At 43.8% G+C, this 17129-nt stretch overlaps 1 protein-coding gene across 2 annotated transcripts in view; it reads left to right on the plus strand.

Annotated features, from left to right (window-relative positions):
* GFRA1 (GDNF family receptor alpha 1) overlaps positions 1-17129 on the plus strand; it is a 220804-nt gene that overhangs the window by 175677 nt on the left and 27998 nt on the right. For both annotated transcript variants that reach the window (XM_060100185.1, XM_060100243.1), the window contains 2 exons: positions 5484-5593; positions 8521-8655. In XM_060100185.1, coding sequence (XP_059956168.1) covers positions 5484-5593; positions 8521-8655 — 245 coding nt within the window. The remainder of the gene's footprint in view (positions 1-5483; positions 5594-8520; positions 8656-17129) is intronic.

Consider the following 17129-nt stretch of genomic DNA (forward strand, 5'->3'; position numbering starts at 1 on the left):
AGCAATTAGACCCTTGACGACTTTAACTCACTCCCAGGGTAAAGTCCAGCACCCTCCTCACTCTCTCCTTCCAGGGCTGTTACAGGCAGTTGGCGATTCCTCTTCCAGTGAAGGCCCCTCTGCCACCACTTACCATATGACAGTGAACAGGACCTTAACCTCTTTGGCCCTCAGCCTTCTCGCATGTGAGACGAGGGGATCCACTCGAAAGATCTGGTCTCTATACTCAAAGGAAACCAGATGCCTTGGCACTAAATCATGTGTAATGGTGGAATGGGATCATGGATGAAAATAAGAATGCTTCAAAAACAAGTGGATTTTTTTTTTTTCCAAGTAGCTTCAAGTGTCCAGTAGACTGTCTTTCTGAAGTGGAAGGGAAATCCAAGAGCTAAGTAGTCAAGCATCGTGTTCAGGAACTCTGGTTTATTAGTGTCAGAGCCTGGATCTCTTTCAGGATCTCACAGTTCTTTGTCCAGGTCTCCATTCCAGCAAACCACACAGCTTGTGTCCAAGTATGGGATTTGCCCTGGAAAAAAAAAAAAACATTTAAAGGACTAGAATAATCCACAATGAGTGAAACTGGGCATTACTAGTATGTTTTTTACCTGTTCGCCATACCACTATTTTCCTAAAAATGGTAACAGAAAAAGTAGGTAAATGATTTTCCCCCCACTGTCAAAAGACCATCTGCTGTTTAAGACGTGCCTAGATTTTATCATTATAATCATTTTTCTATTTCCAGTTAGCAGCATGCTTCCTTTAATATGATATTTTCTGCATAAACCACTGTTTTCTCTTCAGCAGATTTCCTAAGGCCAACTTGGCATTTGCCGGCCTTTTTCTTCTCTTTAAGGGTGGGAAATTTCTCTTTCGCAGGGAGATACATTTCTACTTTAGTGCCTATTCATTTTCTTAGAGAAAAACAATCAGGTTCATCACTGCTGTCGTCATGGAGATTTCATGTTTCCAGAAGAAATGCAGTTGTGGAATTTCTTTGTTAATCCCACACTGGCCATGTAAGCTTTCTTGTTTGCATCACTGCAGCCCAGGCGGAGGAAGCCACTGAGAGAGGTTACGGCGTGATTCTTAACCCAGGGTGGGCAGGAGGTCGTGTGCAGGGGGCGGTCCTGGGATGCTGGGGCTGGTTGGCCACTGGACAGATGAAGGTCCGGGGCTCGCACAACCTACTAGACGCTTGACTCCCAAGGCGCCATGACCTTAGCACGCCCACAGCCCACCTCACTCTCTTCCTTGCAGACTGTCCTCTCCTGGGTCCCCCTCCACATTCCACGGCACCACTGTCTACTGAGCTGTTCACACCCTGATTCTGGCCCCTCCTTTTTGCAGTCTTGACCTTCATTCTAGCAACACCCACCGTTCAGGGCATCCTCCTTCCCTCCTCCCCTGCTGGCCCTCAGTTCTCTGCTGGCTGCAGCCTCCAACACCACTGTCCCTCCTGCCTTTGGCCGGTGTCCTGCTCCTGCTCTTCTCATCGCTGTTAGAGCAGGGGGGACACAGAAGAGGTCTCAAGCAAATCTTTCCTTAGTAACTGAGACACCCAAGAGCCTTCCTCCTCTGCAGACCTGCTCATGTTACTTCTCTGTTTAAAATCCTTGTGACTCCCACTGCTTTCAGGATAAAATCCAAACTCTTAGGTCATTCGAGGCCCTTGGTGGTCTTGCCAGCACCATCTCTGTCACTCAGCCATTTGCCTCCCATGGTCCCACCATCTCAAGTGATCCACTGACAATTTTCTGGATGATGCACGTGTTAGGTGTCATGGTTGAGAATGTCCTCCAGCTCTGGAGTCCCACTGAATGCGGTCCCATTCCAGCTCCAGCACAGAGCTCTACAACCTGGAAGGAGTTACTTAACCTCTCTTTTCCTCAGTGTCTCCATCTGTTAAATGGGGCTGATAGTATCACCTACTAAGGTTGTTGTGAAAATTAAATATGTGAAAACATGCCAGACACTTAGATCAGTGCCTGGCAGGTACAAACACTCCAGAATTATTAAGAATATGGTTACTTTATCACATACTGCTTCCTTCTGCCCGGAGTACCCTCTTCCACCTTTTCCTGAAGGATCCTAGCCGTCCTCCAAGTCTCCCTCAGTCATCCTCCAAGTCTCAGTCTCAATATTACAGCCTCTCAAGCTGTGGTTTCCCCCTCTGTAAAATTAGGAAAACAAAGTAATAGCCTTTACCTTATTAGAGTTGTCAGGAAAAAATATAAAGTGTATGAAGGCATACCTAATATATACTAAATACTTCATTCACGTTGTGTTATTTATTTATTTATTTTTTTGCGGTACGCGGGCCTCTCACTGCTGTGGCCTCTCCCGTTGCGGAGCACAGGCTCCGGACGTGCAGGCTCAGCGGCCATGGCTCACGGGCCCAGCCGCTCCACAGCACGTGGGATCCTCCCGGACCGGGGCACGAACCCGCACCCCCCCGCATCGGCAGGCAGACTCCCAACCTCTGCGCCACCAGAGAAGTCCACGTTGTGTTATTTTTATTAGCAGCTTTTCTTACCTTTTATCAAGAGCTAGCCACTGTAGTATTATAATCTTTTTACTTGTTTCTCTCAGCTTCTAGATGGCAGGTTATTTGAGTTCAGGCACAGGGAACTTATTCATCATTATTATCACAAGCACTTGACCCATCATTCAGTGAATGGAACGGGCAGGAAGTCAGAGGCTTTGTCAATACATGTAATCATTTGCACACGTTGCTTTGAGAGATTTCAGAGGACTGTGCTGCTGGGATGTGAGGATCTTTGGGGAGGACTGTTTTCTCTCTTTGGAAAATACTGGAGACTGGAGGTTAATTTACGACACAATTTCACATGCCAGTTGACACAAAGGGAGAGGAAGCCTGTCCTGGAAGAGCTGGGACCCAACTCCCAAGACCTGACACATCCTTCATCTCTGGGATTGACTACATCATGCGGGTTTTTAAAGAACACTGTGCCAGTAAATATGTAACAACGGGTTCTCCAAGAGCAGCACAAGACCCTGATTTGTAGCACTTGCTGATTACCATTGTGTAAATACTCCCACCAAGGCCACTTTCAAGCTACCACTGTGATGTTAACCAACTCGCAAAATTCATGAAAAGGTACCAGTCTGCCCGTAATGAGCTGGCTCCAGGAACCACTGTACAAACTTCTTCTGACGTCAGTTTTTCTATCTGTAAAATGTGAATCACAGAAAGTGGCCATCCTGTCTCCAAGTATAAATGGCAGGGGGAGGTGGGTCAAAGGTGAAGGAACCAGGGAAATGTTAGTGCTTTAGCTATGCTGCATGTGCTCACGATTATTTTAAAGCTCTTGCTGTCCACTGGCTTGGTTTTGTCTTAGGACCGGGATCTGTGCTGACAATCTTCTCTCCAAAACCAGCCTGTCTGGGGTGATGCTCAGAGCAGTATATCTAGTTTTATCCTCCCAATCAGGGTTATGTTCTCTGCAGCAGACTGACTCAATTAGCCTTTCATTCCAGAGTCCAATTGTGAGTCAGTTCTGAGGTTGTTAAGTAAAATGAATCTGGTGGCATTAGCCTTGCGCTGGAGGATCGTAATCCGCATCACGGTGCTGTTCAGTTAATAGTATGCTCAAGAGGCTACGAGAAACAGGAGACTCGGAGACGGCGCGACCCTTCGACCGTCTCTGCGGGGCAGCAGGGAGCTGATCAGGTTGTGTGCAGACCTGGAGTCGCAGCTGCCTGAACCACAGTTGGCCTTTGCAAAGTTAGTAGCCCAATGCCATGAGGTCATTAACTTTCATGACCAGGGAAACTCTTCTGAAATTAACACTCGATCCAAGCTGGATGCCATTGGTGCCTGTTGAGTAAGCCTGAGTCACCTTTAGGGATTTCCTCTGAAAGATAAATCCTTTAACCAGGCTACAGAAAATGGCCAGGTTTTATGCCTTTCAGTGTGTTCAGTTAGAGTCAGAAAACACCAACTAGGTTTAGACCGTGGGAGAGATCCAGGCACGTACACAGACATACGCACGGGCCTCATTTGGAGGATTTTGCCAAGCCACTTAGCTTCAGCACGTGGCCCTGCTTGGGAAGCGTTCTAAAGGGCCTGTCTGAGGAGTGTCAGGTGCTGTGCAAAGAAAATAAGGCAGAGCTTCAACACCTGCCCCAGGGAGTCACAGTGATGGAACCAGGCACACGACATACGGGATGTACAGATTGGCAGAGGTAGGGAAGCTCAGACACGCCTTGTTTCCAAGGGTTCAAGGAGAGACCAGTCCCATACGAACCATCCTTTTCAATGTGCTGTGAACTTAGATAATTTCATCAGGCCTTTTAATCCCCTTCCAGTTAAACTTGTAGGAAAGGGACACAGAATGTGCATCCTACAGGCCTTTTACACACCTCTGTGTTCTCCAGACATCCTACCTTGCTCAGCTCTACCCAGGCAAGCTTGCTTATATCATTAACTATGCTAAGTAAATACAGTTTCTTGGGTGGATAGAAGTGAAAACAGCCCTGGATATGTTGGCTGGCAACTCTGGTGAGCTAAAGGGAAGAAAGCTAAGACAAACGTCCATTGTCTCCCATAATTGCCAGATAATTTAAATTCTCTTGAATTCCATTGTGTTATTCACATAGAAACAGAGCTGTGGTCTGCTTGGATGACCTCAGAGGTGCCCCAGCTCTCATTCAGGATTTCTCCAACAATATCCTCTTTAGACTGAAAAACAGCCCGTTGGCCACAAAGAGCCCTTTTCCTCCCCAGACCGGTGCTGTCTATGGCCCTGTCTTCATGTCTACACCTTCACCACCACCCAGGTCTTCTGGGTGCACTGCGCTGGCCCCTGGAGGCTTAGCAAACTGCAGACAGATGCTTCGCTTTGATCAGCGGACCCCCTACACCCAGTCAGACAGTGGAGTTGCACCCTGAGCCAGCGTCACCCTGTCCCTTGCGCCTTTCCCTTCAGTTCTGGAAAGGCGAGCTCTTCCTCAGTACCACTTGGCTGGAATAAACCACCGCCTCCTCCCTGGGGTGGTGGATGAGAGATGACTTAGATGACAGATACACGTATTTTTAAAGCCACTAGTAATTACAGGAGCAGTTGGGCTATAGGATCCTATTTTGATGCCAGGGACATGTTTCTGTATAAAGTAAATATTTCCCCAGAGTGGATCTCCGGTGAGTGTGTGGAGAAGCATATTTCCTAAAGATGCAAATAAGTCTAGTCAGAAATAAATATTGAATGGAAACTTCAAAGCATCTAGATTTCTCCAGTTATAGGCCCTGAAGACATCTCTGCAAGACGCCCACACAGGTGGGCAAGGGGACGGTTAGGGGCACGTATAAGAGAGGATGCTAATATGTTAAGAGTTCACATTCTCTGTATTTTTTGGTGTGGAAAAAGGTCTATCAAGAAAGGAGTAAAGAAAAGTTATGTCTGTCCAGAAGCTTAGGCTATTTTAAAGCCTATTCCCCACCCCCTACTTTCTTCCTGTTGCAGATCTCGCCTGGCGGATTTTTTTACCAACTGCCAGCCGGAGTCAAGGTCTGTCAGCAGCTGTCTAAAGGAAAACTACGCTGACTGCCTCCTCGCCTACTCGGGGCTTATTGGTAAGACTGGGGAGACATGGGATGGGAGAACATGCTGGATTACAAATACTCAGACTCCTTCCATTGTAGCCTGCCGCACCCTGTGGAGGTAAAAATCTCCTAGGAATGCTCTGTGCTGGTGTTTTGATGTTGGGTCCTTTAGGACTCGCCTCTGAAGAAGGAGGGAAGAAAAAGGAGGAAAGTGGATGCAATGGATGCGCAAAGGCAGGAAGCAGGGATTATTAAAGAACTGGAAGGCAGCAAGTGTGAAGACCTGGGAAGCGTCTCAGTTGGAGAACTGACGGCACAGAACAAAGTAGGGGGGAAAGCGTGGTTATGGAAGAGAAGAGCAAGTCAAACCAAGTTAATTGAATTCGGGAACTTTGGGGAGAGGGAACTTGGAAGTCATTCAGTCTGGGGAAGTCAGAGAGGCTGTTTTCCAGAAATGGCCCTTAGGAAAGAAAATCCTTGAATACCGGGGGTCCTGTTCGCCATTAATATTCTGGGTAATTCAGCTCCTGGTGGGTAGGGAGTGTTTCGCCTAATTTTTTCCCCTGAGAAACAGACATAGCAGAAATAGCGTTTTCCGTCTTTCAAGACCTAAGGCGTTAGAGGAACCAGGTTCTTGGCCTTCAGGGGAACAGTGCAAATAAACAAGGCACCAGTGCAAGTCGGAAGAGGGACAGAAAGAGGCAGATCTGTACCCAAGGATAAGCGGGGGCAGCAGGAGGAAAGGAAGGGCTCTGGGTGCCAGGGCTGCAGAAGCCTCGCTGGCAGGGCTCTCTCACGATTGTCATTTGAGAAGGAACACGTAATGAAGGCTGGGGAAGGATGAGGGAAATCACGGTTGTCAGAAGCCTGATGGCTCAGCCAGGGTGTGAGCACCTGCCAGGGTCACACAAGTCACCAGGCAGAAAGAAAGTCCCACCAAGAGTGACAGAACAGACCAAATTCTTTGTCACCAGAGTGTCTTCAGTAAGAGCCACTGGGAAAATCACTGACTGTACTTAATGCAGGGATATTGCAGGCACCTGCACGCTCATCCCAACTGTTTTTTTGCAAGGATACCTGTGCTGTCTTGGGTAATACCATTCACCAGCTATTGATCATTCTCATGGATGGGTCCCATGAGCTTATCTCCCTTAAGTCAGCCCTCCAAATTTGCATTCACTCTCCCCTTTTCTTAAATAAAGTAGTCCCTAGTAGGATTATTTATCAACTGTGGAATTACAGGTTTAAGAAATAACTGAATTAAGTAAGGAGTGCTCATTGTAAAGAGTTTCTTTTTTTTTTTGCGGTACGCGGGCCTCTCACTGTTATGGCCTCTCCCGTTGCGGAGCACAGGCTCCGGACGCGCAGACTCAGCGGCCATGGCTCACGGGCCCAGCCGCTCCGTGGCATGTGGGATCTTCCCGGACCGGGGCACGAACCCGTGTCCCCTGCATCGGCAGGCGGACTCTCAATCACTGTGCCACCAGGGAAGCCCTGTAAAGAGTTTTTTTAAAAAAAAAAAAATACAGAGAACCCAAAGGAGACAATGTTAAAGATGTACAACCCCACTCCAGGATATAGTCACTATTTACACCTCAGTCCGTACCTTCTAGGTGCACACGCTCATGAAACACTCCATACGGCGCCAAGCCTCAGGGCTGCCAGGTGTTTCTGGCCTAAGGATGATGAAATCCTCATTATTTAAGGGAATAACTGGTTGAGACAATGCATTCTATGCACCAAAATTTATTTCTCTCTTGGGTCCAGCTCTTTCCCTCCACTCTGGTCACTGGGTTCTAACTTCTCTCAGGACAAAGCTTGTTCCTACTTCTTCCAAATGTCAGGGATCCATTCTGGCGCCAGGCATACAGCGGGTGCTTAGTAGACATACTCTAACCTCTTCACTCAGCGTTTGGGGTGCCCGTTCCTTTCTCACCCAAAGTTAGAAGCTTCTCTCTGCCGTGGGTTGATGTTTTCATCCCAAGGTATAATGGGACATTATTTAGTTAAAGTCAGTAAGGAATGTAGGGCAAAGAAGATATGCCCTTGACCCAGAAGAGCTTAAAAAGAATTTTTTTTCTGTTTCTGAACCAAATATATCCTGTGGCTCACTGGACTGCCTATTACTTCTTAATTCCACAAACTGTATAAAAACAGAAGGCTTCTTGGCATGAGTAGGCGTTGCCTGGTGTGAGCCACCCAGGAGAAGACATTTGGGTCGTGTTAAGTATAAACACATTGTTTATTTGTGCCAGTACAGAACTCATCAGAAGAACAATGAATACACAGAAAGATGTAGGCAAGAGCAACCACCAAGCATTTCTTTGAGGACTTTTGAGGGCTCTTAAGACAATACTCTAGGAGCCGTTGGCTTAGAGAGTTTCCATTGTTTATTTCCAATTCCATCACAACTTGGAACATGAAATCAGTTGAGAGTCTAGTGAGCAGAGGCCTCCTTGTATACATCCAGAATGTGGGGTAACCCATAAGGATAGCTTCTGAGCTTCTCTGGGTTACTCTGAAGGAGCCTATTGCTTCCGAGGGAAGTAGAGGCAAAGCCCTAAAAGGATTTTTTAAGGTGTGTAAAACCAGCTCTATCTATTTATGAAGATTAATGACATTTTCAAGAAAACGCAAGGGATTTGGCAGCTCATGCATTCTAAGTTACTTCTCCCGTATTCCATGACATCCATACCATTTGTGCAGCGAAAAACACCCTAAGTGCAGCTCAAGGAGTTCTGTTAGAATTTTTTAAGTAAATGTGTAAATTATTTTATGTGCTCAAGATAAATTGCCAAGAAAAAGCACTGCTTGACCTAATTTTCCACTCAGCAAACACAATGTTTGTAATTATCCACGGTGCATCTGCTGTCAGAGGAACATTTGTTTCTTTTTAGGCTCTAGGAAAGTTTATACCATCACACAAGAATAAAACGCCTTGTTTTTTACTCTTTTAGGTACAGTCATGACCCCCAACTACATAGACTCCAGTAGCCTCAGCGTGGCCCCCTGGTGTGACTGCAACAACAGTGGAAATGACCTGGAGGAGTGCTTGAAATTTCTGAATTTCTTCAAGGACAACACATGTCTTAGTGAGTTTCAAAAACAACAGGCAACAAACACACAAACATGTTTTCCCCTCTAAGTTCAAGCTGGCCCTTTGTGTTTCTTGTGTCTGCCTTCTCTCTCTCTCTCTCTCTCTCTCTCTCTCTCTCTCTCTCTCTGTGTCCCTTGTTTTCCTGATCGCTGCCGGTGCATCCAGCTCCTTTTGGCCTCACTACGTAATGCAGCAGGGCCAGAGCAAGTGATGAACTAGGTGCTGCTAAGACGGCGAGTCCAGAGGCCCAGGAGAGTGAGAGATGGAAATAACCGAGGGTACATTGTGTGGGAAAGAACATTTCTACCCACAGATGAGATTTTGATCTTGGCAACCAACCCCAAGTCAGTTCCAGCAGTTCTTAAAACCTGGTCAGAATATACAATGTGAGAAGCTCAGACAAGTTAGATGGGGGTAGGCCTCCAAGGGCTCTCTGAGAAAAATTAGAATATTAACATCAATAGCCCCCTGGATGTTCAGGGTTGGCTCAGAGGAGAAGCAACGGTTCTTGAGTGAGATCGGCTGGTGAGGCAGCCAGGAGCTTCAGGAGGTCGGTTATCTCCGGAGATGAGCTGAGCTGGGGATGGGGGGCGGGTGGTGGTGGGCTCTGCTTGGGAACAGTACTGGTTATTATTGCAGGGTCCTTTAGGCAACTTGGAAGCATGTTTCCCAAAGGGAGAGGGATAGAGAGAAATGTACGGGTGTGAGCGATGGGCCTCATCAGATGAACTCTGTAAGCACTGTGCCAGGTCTCCCTTCTGTCCACTGAGATGTGCACGCTCTAGGCAATGATCCAGCTGAGATGCTTGAATACCTTACTCGCATTTTGCGGTGGCAGCCACCATTAATTTATCGGGTGCCTGCTCTATGTGCAAATTCAGTCTGTGAGAATTGTACCGTATACATTGTCGCACTGACTGTAACCTGCACCTAGGAGATGCAGGTGTTATCTCCATTTTACAGTTGAATAAATGGCTGGTATTCACCTAAACCAGCCATGCCAGAGATTGGATCCAAAGCCCGAGTTCCTTCCTCTGCAGCCCCCTGTGCCCTGAGGCCTTCTGTGTCAGGCCTGATATTGAAGGGCCTGATGGACAAGAACACGTGCCTGCACATCGGGGACCAGGTATGACTTCCCAGTGGGAAGTGTGGACCAAGGTTCACCTACCCCTCTGAGCACTGTGCCCTCAGGTGACAATTTCTCCATGGTGCTCTGAGTGATTTCTGAAGAATTAGCAAACTATTTACTGCACGCACATGGGAAAGCTTTTTAGTGTTACTTCTAAAACCTTCTCAACTGTTTCTTTTGTTGAAAAGACAAACCTTAGTGATTTGCTCAGTAGGTACTTGGCTATAACCAAATGCTTTGATCATCTTAAAACTAAAATAAGCTTTTGGACACTTAAGTGAAATTTAAACCCATAAAACTAGTCTAAAGTATGGAGACATTTGCCAAGACATTGGGCACACCGTGGAACTACACCTTAAGCCTTTTATTTGGTCTTGACTAAAAAAAAAAGAAACATATGTAAGCGCGCGCGCACACACACACACACATATCCTCTTTTTCACATCCTGCACACTTTTCTGGCAGAATCCAAGTTTTAATGAAGATAAAGCAATGACAATAGAGGTCAGTGTGAGAAAAAAGATTATACTCACTTGGGCTGGAAAACCACTGCCTCATAGAGAAATTAAAGTTGTTCCTGCTTAATAATGTTTTGGTGAAGGGGATAATGGTATCTTATTGCTAATGACTTTTCAATAAAAATAAATGCGTTTGGTCTTCACCAGTGACCAAAGCCAGCCAGAAGTTTTCATAGTCATTCCATGTATACTTTGATTAGATGGAGCACAGCCTATCAAAGACACAGGGCTGTAAATTCAGTCTCTTGCAACAGGCCCTAGAGTAGAAGGAATTGGAATATGTAGATTCCAACCCAAACACAATAACCCAGTTCTGCTCCCTTCAAATTAACCAAAACCCTCCAATTCCCCTATCGTGAGCATGATTCCAGCCTGTTGTTTACTTCTGGTAATTGGGGAGGAGACAGTTATTTTCAAGCCAAAGTACATGGCCGAGGTGAAGGGAAGAGAGCAGAATGGTCTGGGGGCAGAGATGAGACATCACTTACTGTCACTCAAGTCTTTTTTCAGGTGCCACCTTCGCCTTACTGGGCCACTCCATCAAAACTCCAGTTCCCCGTTCCCATCCTGGTGCTCCCTGAACGCCACCTCTGCGTCATCTTCCTCCAAGCATTTCTCACCGCCTAATGTATTATATATACTTTACTTATTTGCCTCCCCAACCAGAATGTGACCTCCACGAGGACAGGGACTTGTGTCTCTCGTTGCTGTCATTGTTGTCCCCTGCCGATTCCCAGCACAGAGCAGTGACTGGCACTCAGTAGATGTTCCACTGACACTCGAATGAATGAATGAGCAAGTGGACAAACAGTCTTCCCAAATGGCAAGGCAAACACGCTGGAAATCACAGACAGTTTCAACAAATGACATGGGTTTCCTGAATCTACATGCCTTAACAAGAAAAAAAAAGGTTTTGCTGTTTTCTTGTTGTTATCCTGGGTCATTTAAGGAAACTGGTCCCCCGAGTACCTCTTTCTTTACCATCCTCCCACCCGTTAAGCCATGTAACATGGATGGGAGCATTAGAAGCATAGATATTAATTTGAAGCGGTTTCTTACAGCCTAAAAAATGTAGTTTCAGAAAACAAGCTTCCAATTTGCTGAACTTAAAAGACAACAATTTTAGAACAAAATGTCCCTTCTAAGAGGAAGACTAGGCTTAAATTATTCTGTCTTGTATATCGAAAAATGCCAGCTAAGAGTCATATATTAAAAATTTACACATTCAGGTCCCAAATGGAAGAGTTTGATATCTTATACAATGAATATGAAATAAAAAATTCCTAAATCCATGCCAAATCCCCGAAGACCTGATTAAAAACTGTTTTTATTCATCTTAGGGAGGAGAACAACACACAACCAATTTACTTGTGTCATAAAAACAATCTAATCCCATGAAATTGTAATAGGATTTTAAAGTTTTACATTTTAAACTTTTCATTTAACAGGGGGGCTCCTTCCTAATTATGTAGATTTTGTTTGGACGACTGGGAGCAAAAAGGGAAAAAATAATCTTAAACTTTCACTATATATCATTGATGAGGTTGGGGATAGATTTTTCTTTTAAAGAAACTGGTTGCGTTTGTACCTTGAGCAATGCTGGGCTCATAGTAGGTGCTCTGTGGTAGCGAATCACACTTTTTTGCTGTTTGATTTTACTGGCTGCCAAATTTCTATGAATGCCACTGAGTTACCCCAGTATCATAATTAGGGATGTGGTACCTAAAAAAAACACTAAATAGACTCCCTCTTTCAAGAACACCGGAATCACAACTAACTGCTGAACAATCATCGGCACGACGACACTGGAACTCACCAGAAAAGATACCCCACATGCAAAGACAAAGGAGAAGCCACAATGAGACGGTAGGAGGGGAGCAATCACAATAAAATCAAACCCCATAACTGCTGGGTGGGTGACTCAGAAACTGGAGAACACTTATACCACAGAAGTCCACCCACTGGAGTGAAGGTTCTCAGCCCCACATCAGGCTTCCAACCCTGGGGGTCTGGAAGCGGGACGAGGAATTCCTAGAGAGTCAGACTTCGAAGGCTAGTGGGCTTTGATTGCAGAACTTTGACAAGACTGGGGGCAACAGAGACTCCACTCTTGGAGGGCACACACAAAGTAGTATGTGCATTGGGACCCAGGGGAAGGAACAGTGATCCCATAGGAGACTGAAGCAGACCTACCTGCTAGTGCTGGAGGGTCTCCTGCAGAGGTGGGGGGTGGCTGTGCCTCACCGTGAGGACAAGGACACTGGCAGCAAAAGTTCTGGGAAGTACTCCGTCACGTGAGCCCTCCCAGAGTCCACCATTAGCCCCACCAAAGAGCACAGGTAGGCTCCAATCTTGGGTCGCCTCAGGCCAAGCAACCAACAGGGAGGGAACCCAGCCCCACCCATCAGCAGACAAGTGGATTAAAGTTTTACTGAGCTCTGCCCACCAGAGCAACAGCCAGCTCTACCCACCACCAGTCCCTCCCATCAAGAAACTTCCACAAGCCTCTTAGATAGCCTCATACACCAGAGGGCAAAAAGCAGAGGCAAGAAGAACTACAGTCCTGCAGCCTGTGGAACAAAAACCACATTCACAGAAAGATGAGATGAAAAGACAAAGGGCTATGTACCAGATGAAGGAACAAGATAAAACCCAGAAAAACAACTAAATGAAATGGAGATAGGCAATCTTCCAGAAAGAGAATTCAGAACAATGATAGTAAAGATGACCCAGGACCTCGGAAAAAAAAAATGGAAGCAAAGATCGAGAAGATGCAAGAAATGTTTAACAAAGATCTAGAAGAATTAAAGAACAAAGAAACAGAGATGAACAATACAAGAACTGAAATGAAAAATACACTAGAAGGAATCAATAGCAGAATAACTGAGGAAGAAGAACGGATAAGTGACCTGGAAGACAGAATGGTGGGCTTCACTGCCACTGAACAGAATAAAGAAAAAAGAATGAAAAGAAATGAAGACAGCATAAGAGACCTCTGGGACAATCTTAAACACAACAACATTCGCGTTATAGGGGTCCCAGTAGGAGAAGAGAGAGAGAAAGGACCCGAGAAAATATTTGAAGAGATTATAGTCGAAAACTTCCCTAACATGGAAAAGGAAATAGCCACCCAAGTCCAGGAAGCACAGAGAGTCCCCCATACAGGATAAACCCAAGGAGAAACACACCAAGACACATAGTAATCAAACTGGCAAAAATTAAAGACAGAAAAATTATTGAAAGCATCAAGGGAAAAACGACAAATAATATACAAGGGAACTCCCATAAGGTTAACGGCTGATTTCTCAGCAGAAACTCTGCAAGCCAGAAGGGAGTGGCATGATACACTTAAAGTGATGAAGGGGAAGACCCTACAACCAAATTACCCAGCAAGGATCTCACTCAGATTCGACAGAGAAATCAAAAGCTTTACAGAAAAGCTAAGAGAATTCAGCACCACCAAACCAGCTCTACAACAAATGCTAAAGGAACTTCTCTAAGTGGGAAACACAAGAGAAGAAAAGGACCTACAAAAACAAACCCAAAACAATTAAGAAAATGGTAATAGGAACATACATATCAATAATTACCTTAACCGTGAATGGATTAAATGCTGCAATCACAAGACACAGGCTTGCTGAATGGATACAAAAACAAGACCCACATATATGCTGTCTACAAGAGACCCACTTCAGACCTAGGGACACATACAGACTGAAAGTGAGGGGATGGAAAAAGATATTCCATGCAAATGGAAATCAAAAGAAAGCTGGAGTAGCAATACTCATATCAGATAAAATAGACCTTAAAATAAAGAATGTTACAAGAGGCAAGGAAGGACACTGCTTAATGATCAAGGGATCAATCCAAGAAGAAGATATAACAATTATAAATATACATGCACCCAACATAGGAGCACCACAATACATAAGGCAACTGCTAACAGCTCTAAAAGAGGAAATGGACAGTAACACAGTAATAGTGGGGGGCTTCAATACCTCACTTACACCAATGGACAGATCATCCAAAATGAAAATAAATAAGGAAACACAAGCTTTAAATAACACAATAGACCAGATAGATTTAATTGATATTTATAGGAGACTCCATCGAGAAATAGCAGATTATACTTTCTTCTCCAGTGCACATGGCACATTCTGCAGGATAGATCACATCTTGGGTCACAAATCAAGCCTCGGTAAATTTAAGAAAATTGAAATCATATCAAGCACCTTTTCTGACCACAACGCTATGAGATTAGAAATCAATTACTGGGAAAAAAATGTAAAAAACACAAACACGTGGAGGCTAAACAATACGTTACTAAATAACCAAGTGATCACTGAAGAAATCAAAGAGGAAATCAAAAAATACCTGGAGACAAATGGTAATGAAAACACGATGATCCAAAACCTATGGGATGCAGCAAAAGCAGTTCTAAGAGGGAAGTTTATAGCTATTCAAGCCTACCTCAAGAAACAAGAAAAATCTCAAATAAACAATCTAATGTTACACCTAGCAGAACTAGAGAAAGATGAACAAACAAAACCCAAACTTAGCAGAAGGAAGGAAATCATCAAGATCAGAGCAGAAATAAATGAAATAGAAACAAAGAAAACAATAGCAAAGATCAATAAAACTAAAAGCTGCTTCTTTGAGAAGATAAACAAAATTGATAAACCATTAGCCAAACTCATCAAGAAAAAGAGGGAGAGGACTCAAATCAATAAAATTAGAAATGAAAAAGGAGAAGTTACAACAGACACCGCAGAAGCAACTCTATGCCAATAAAATGGACAACTTGGAAGAAATGGACAAATTCTTAGGAAGGTATAAACTTCCCAGACTGAACCAGGAAGAAATAGAAAATATGAACAAACCAATCACAAGCACTGAAATTGAAACTGTGATTAAAAATCTTCCAACAAACAAAAGTGCAGGACCAGATGGCTTCACAGGCGAATTCTATCAAACATTTAGAGAAGAGCTAACACCCATCCTTCTCAAACTCTTCCAAAATATAGCAGAGGGAGGAGCACTCCCAAACTCCTTCTACGAGGCCACCATCACCCTGATACCAAAACCAGACAAAGATGTCACAAAGAAAGAAAACTACAGGCCAATATCACTGATGAACATAGATGCAAAAATCCTCAACAACATACTAGCAAACAGAATCCAACAGCACATTAAAAGGATTATATACCATGATCAAGTGGGGTTTACTCCAGGAATGCAAGGATTCTTCAATATAGGCAAAACAATCAGTGTGATACACCATATTAACAAATTGAAGGAGAAAAACCATATGATCATCTCAATAGATGCAGAAAAAGCTTTTGACAAAATTCAACACCCATTTATGATAAAAACTCTCCAGAAAGAGGGCATAGAGAGAAGCTACCTCAACATAATAAAGGCCATATATGACAAACCCACAGCAAACATCATTCTCAATGGTGAAAAACAGAAAGCATTTCCTCGAAGATCAGGAACAAGACAAGGATGTCCACTCTTGCCACTGTTATTCAACATAGTTTTGGAAGTCCTAGCCACCGCAATCAGACAAGAAAAAGAAATAAAAGGAATACAAATTGGAAAAAAAGAAGGAAAACTGTCACTGTTTGCAGATGACATGATACTATACATAGAGAATCCTAAAGGTGCCACCAGAAAACTACTAGAGCTAATCAAAGAATTTGGTAAAGTTGCAGGATACAAAATTAATGCACAGAAAGCTTTTGCATTCCTATACACTAATGATGAAAAATCTGAAAGAGAAATTAAGGAAACACTCCCATTTACCATTGCAACAAAAGAATAAAATACCTAGGAATAAACCTACCTAGGGAGATAAAAGACCTGTATGCAGAAAACTATAAGACGCTGATGAAAGAAATTAAAGATGATACCAACAGATGGAGGAATATACTATGTTCTTGGATTGGAAGAATCAATATTGTGAAAATGACTATACTACCCAAAGCAATTACAGATTCAATGCAATCCCTATCAAATTACCAATGGCATTTTTTACAGAACTAGAAAAAAATCTTAAAATTTGTATGGAGACACAAAAGACCCCGAATAGCCAAAGCAGTCTTGAGGGAAAAAATGGAGCTGGAGGAATCAGACTCCCTGACTTCAGACTATACTACAAATCTACAGTAATCAAGACAATATGATGCTGGCACAAAAACAGAAATATAGATCAATGCAACAGGATAGAAAGCCCAGAGATAAACCCACGCACCTATGGTCAACTAATCTATGACAAGGGAGGCAAGGATATACAATGGAGAAAAGGCAGTCTCTTCAATAAGTGCTGCTGGGAAAACTGGATAGCTACATGTAAAAGAATGAAATTAGAACACTCCCTAACACCATACACAAAAATCAACTCAAAATGGATTCGAGACCTAAATGTAAGACCAGAAACTATAAAACACTTAGAGGAAACATAGGAAGAATACTCTTTGACATAAATCACAGCAAGATCTTTTTTGATCCACCTCCTAGAGTAATGGAAATAAAAACAAAAATAAACAAATGGGACCTAATAAAGCTTAAAAGCTTTTGCGCAGCAAAGGAAACCATAAAGAAGACAAAAGGACAACCCTCAGAATGGGGGAAAATATTTGCAAAGGAATCAACGGACAAAGGATTAATCTCCAAAATATATAAACAGCTTATGTAGCTCAATATTAAAAAAACAAACAACCCAATCCAAAAATGGGCAGAAGTCCTAAATAGCCATTTCTCCAAAGAAGATATACAGATTGCCAACAAACACATGAAAGGATGCTCAACATCACTAATTGT

The sequence above is a fragment of the Mesoplodon densirostris genome, chromosome 1, assembly GCF_025265405.1.
Source record: "Mesoplodon densirostris isolate mMesDen1 chromosome 1, mMesDen1 primary haplotype, whole genome shotgun sequence".
Classification (NCBI taxonomy): Eukaryota; Metazoa; Chordata; class Mammalia; order Artiodactyla; family Ziphiidae; genus Mesoplodon; species Mesoplodon densirostris.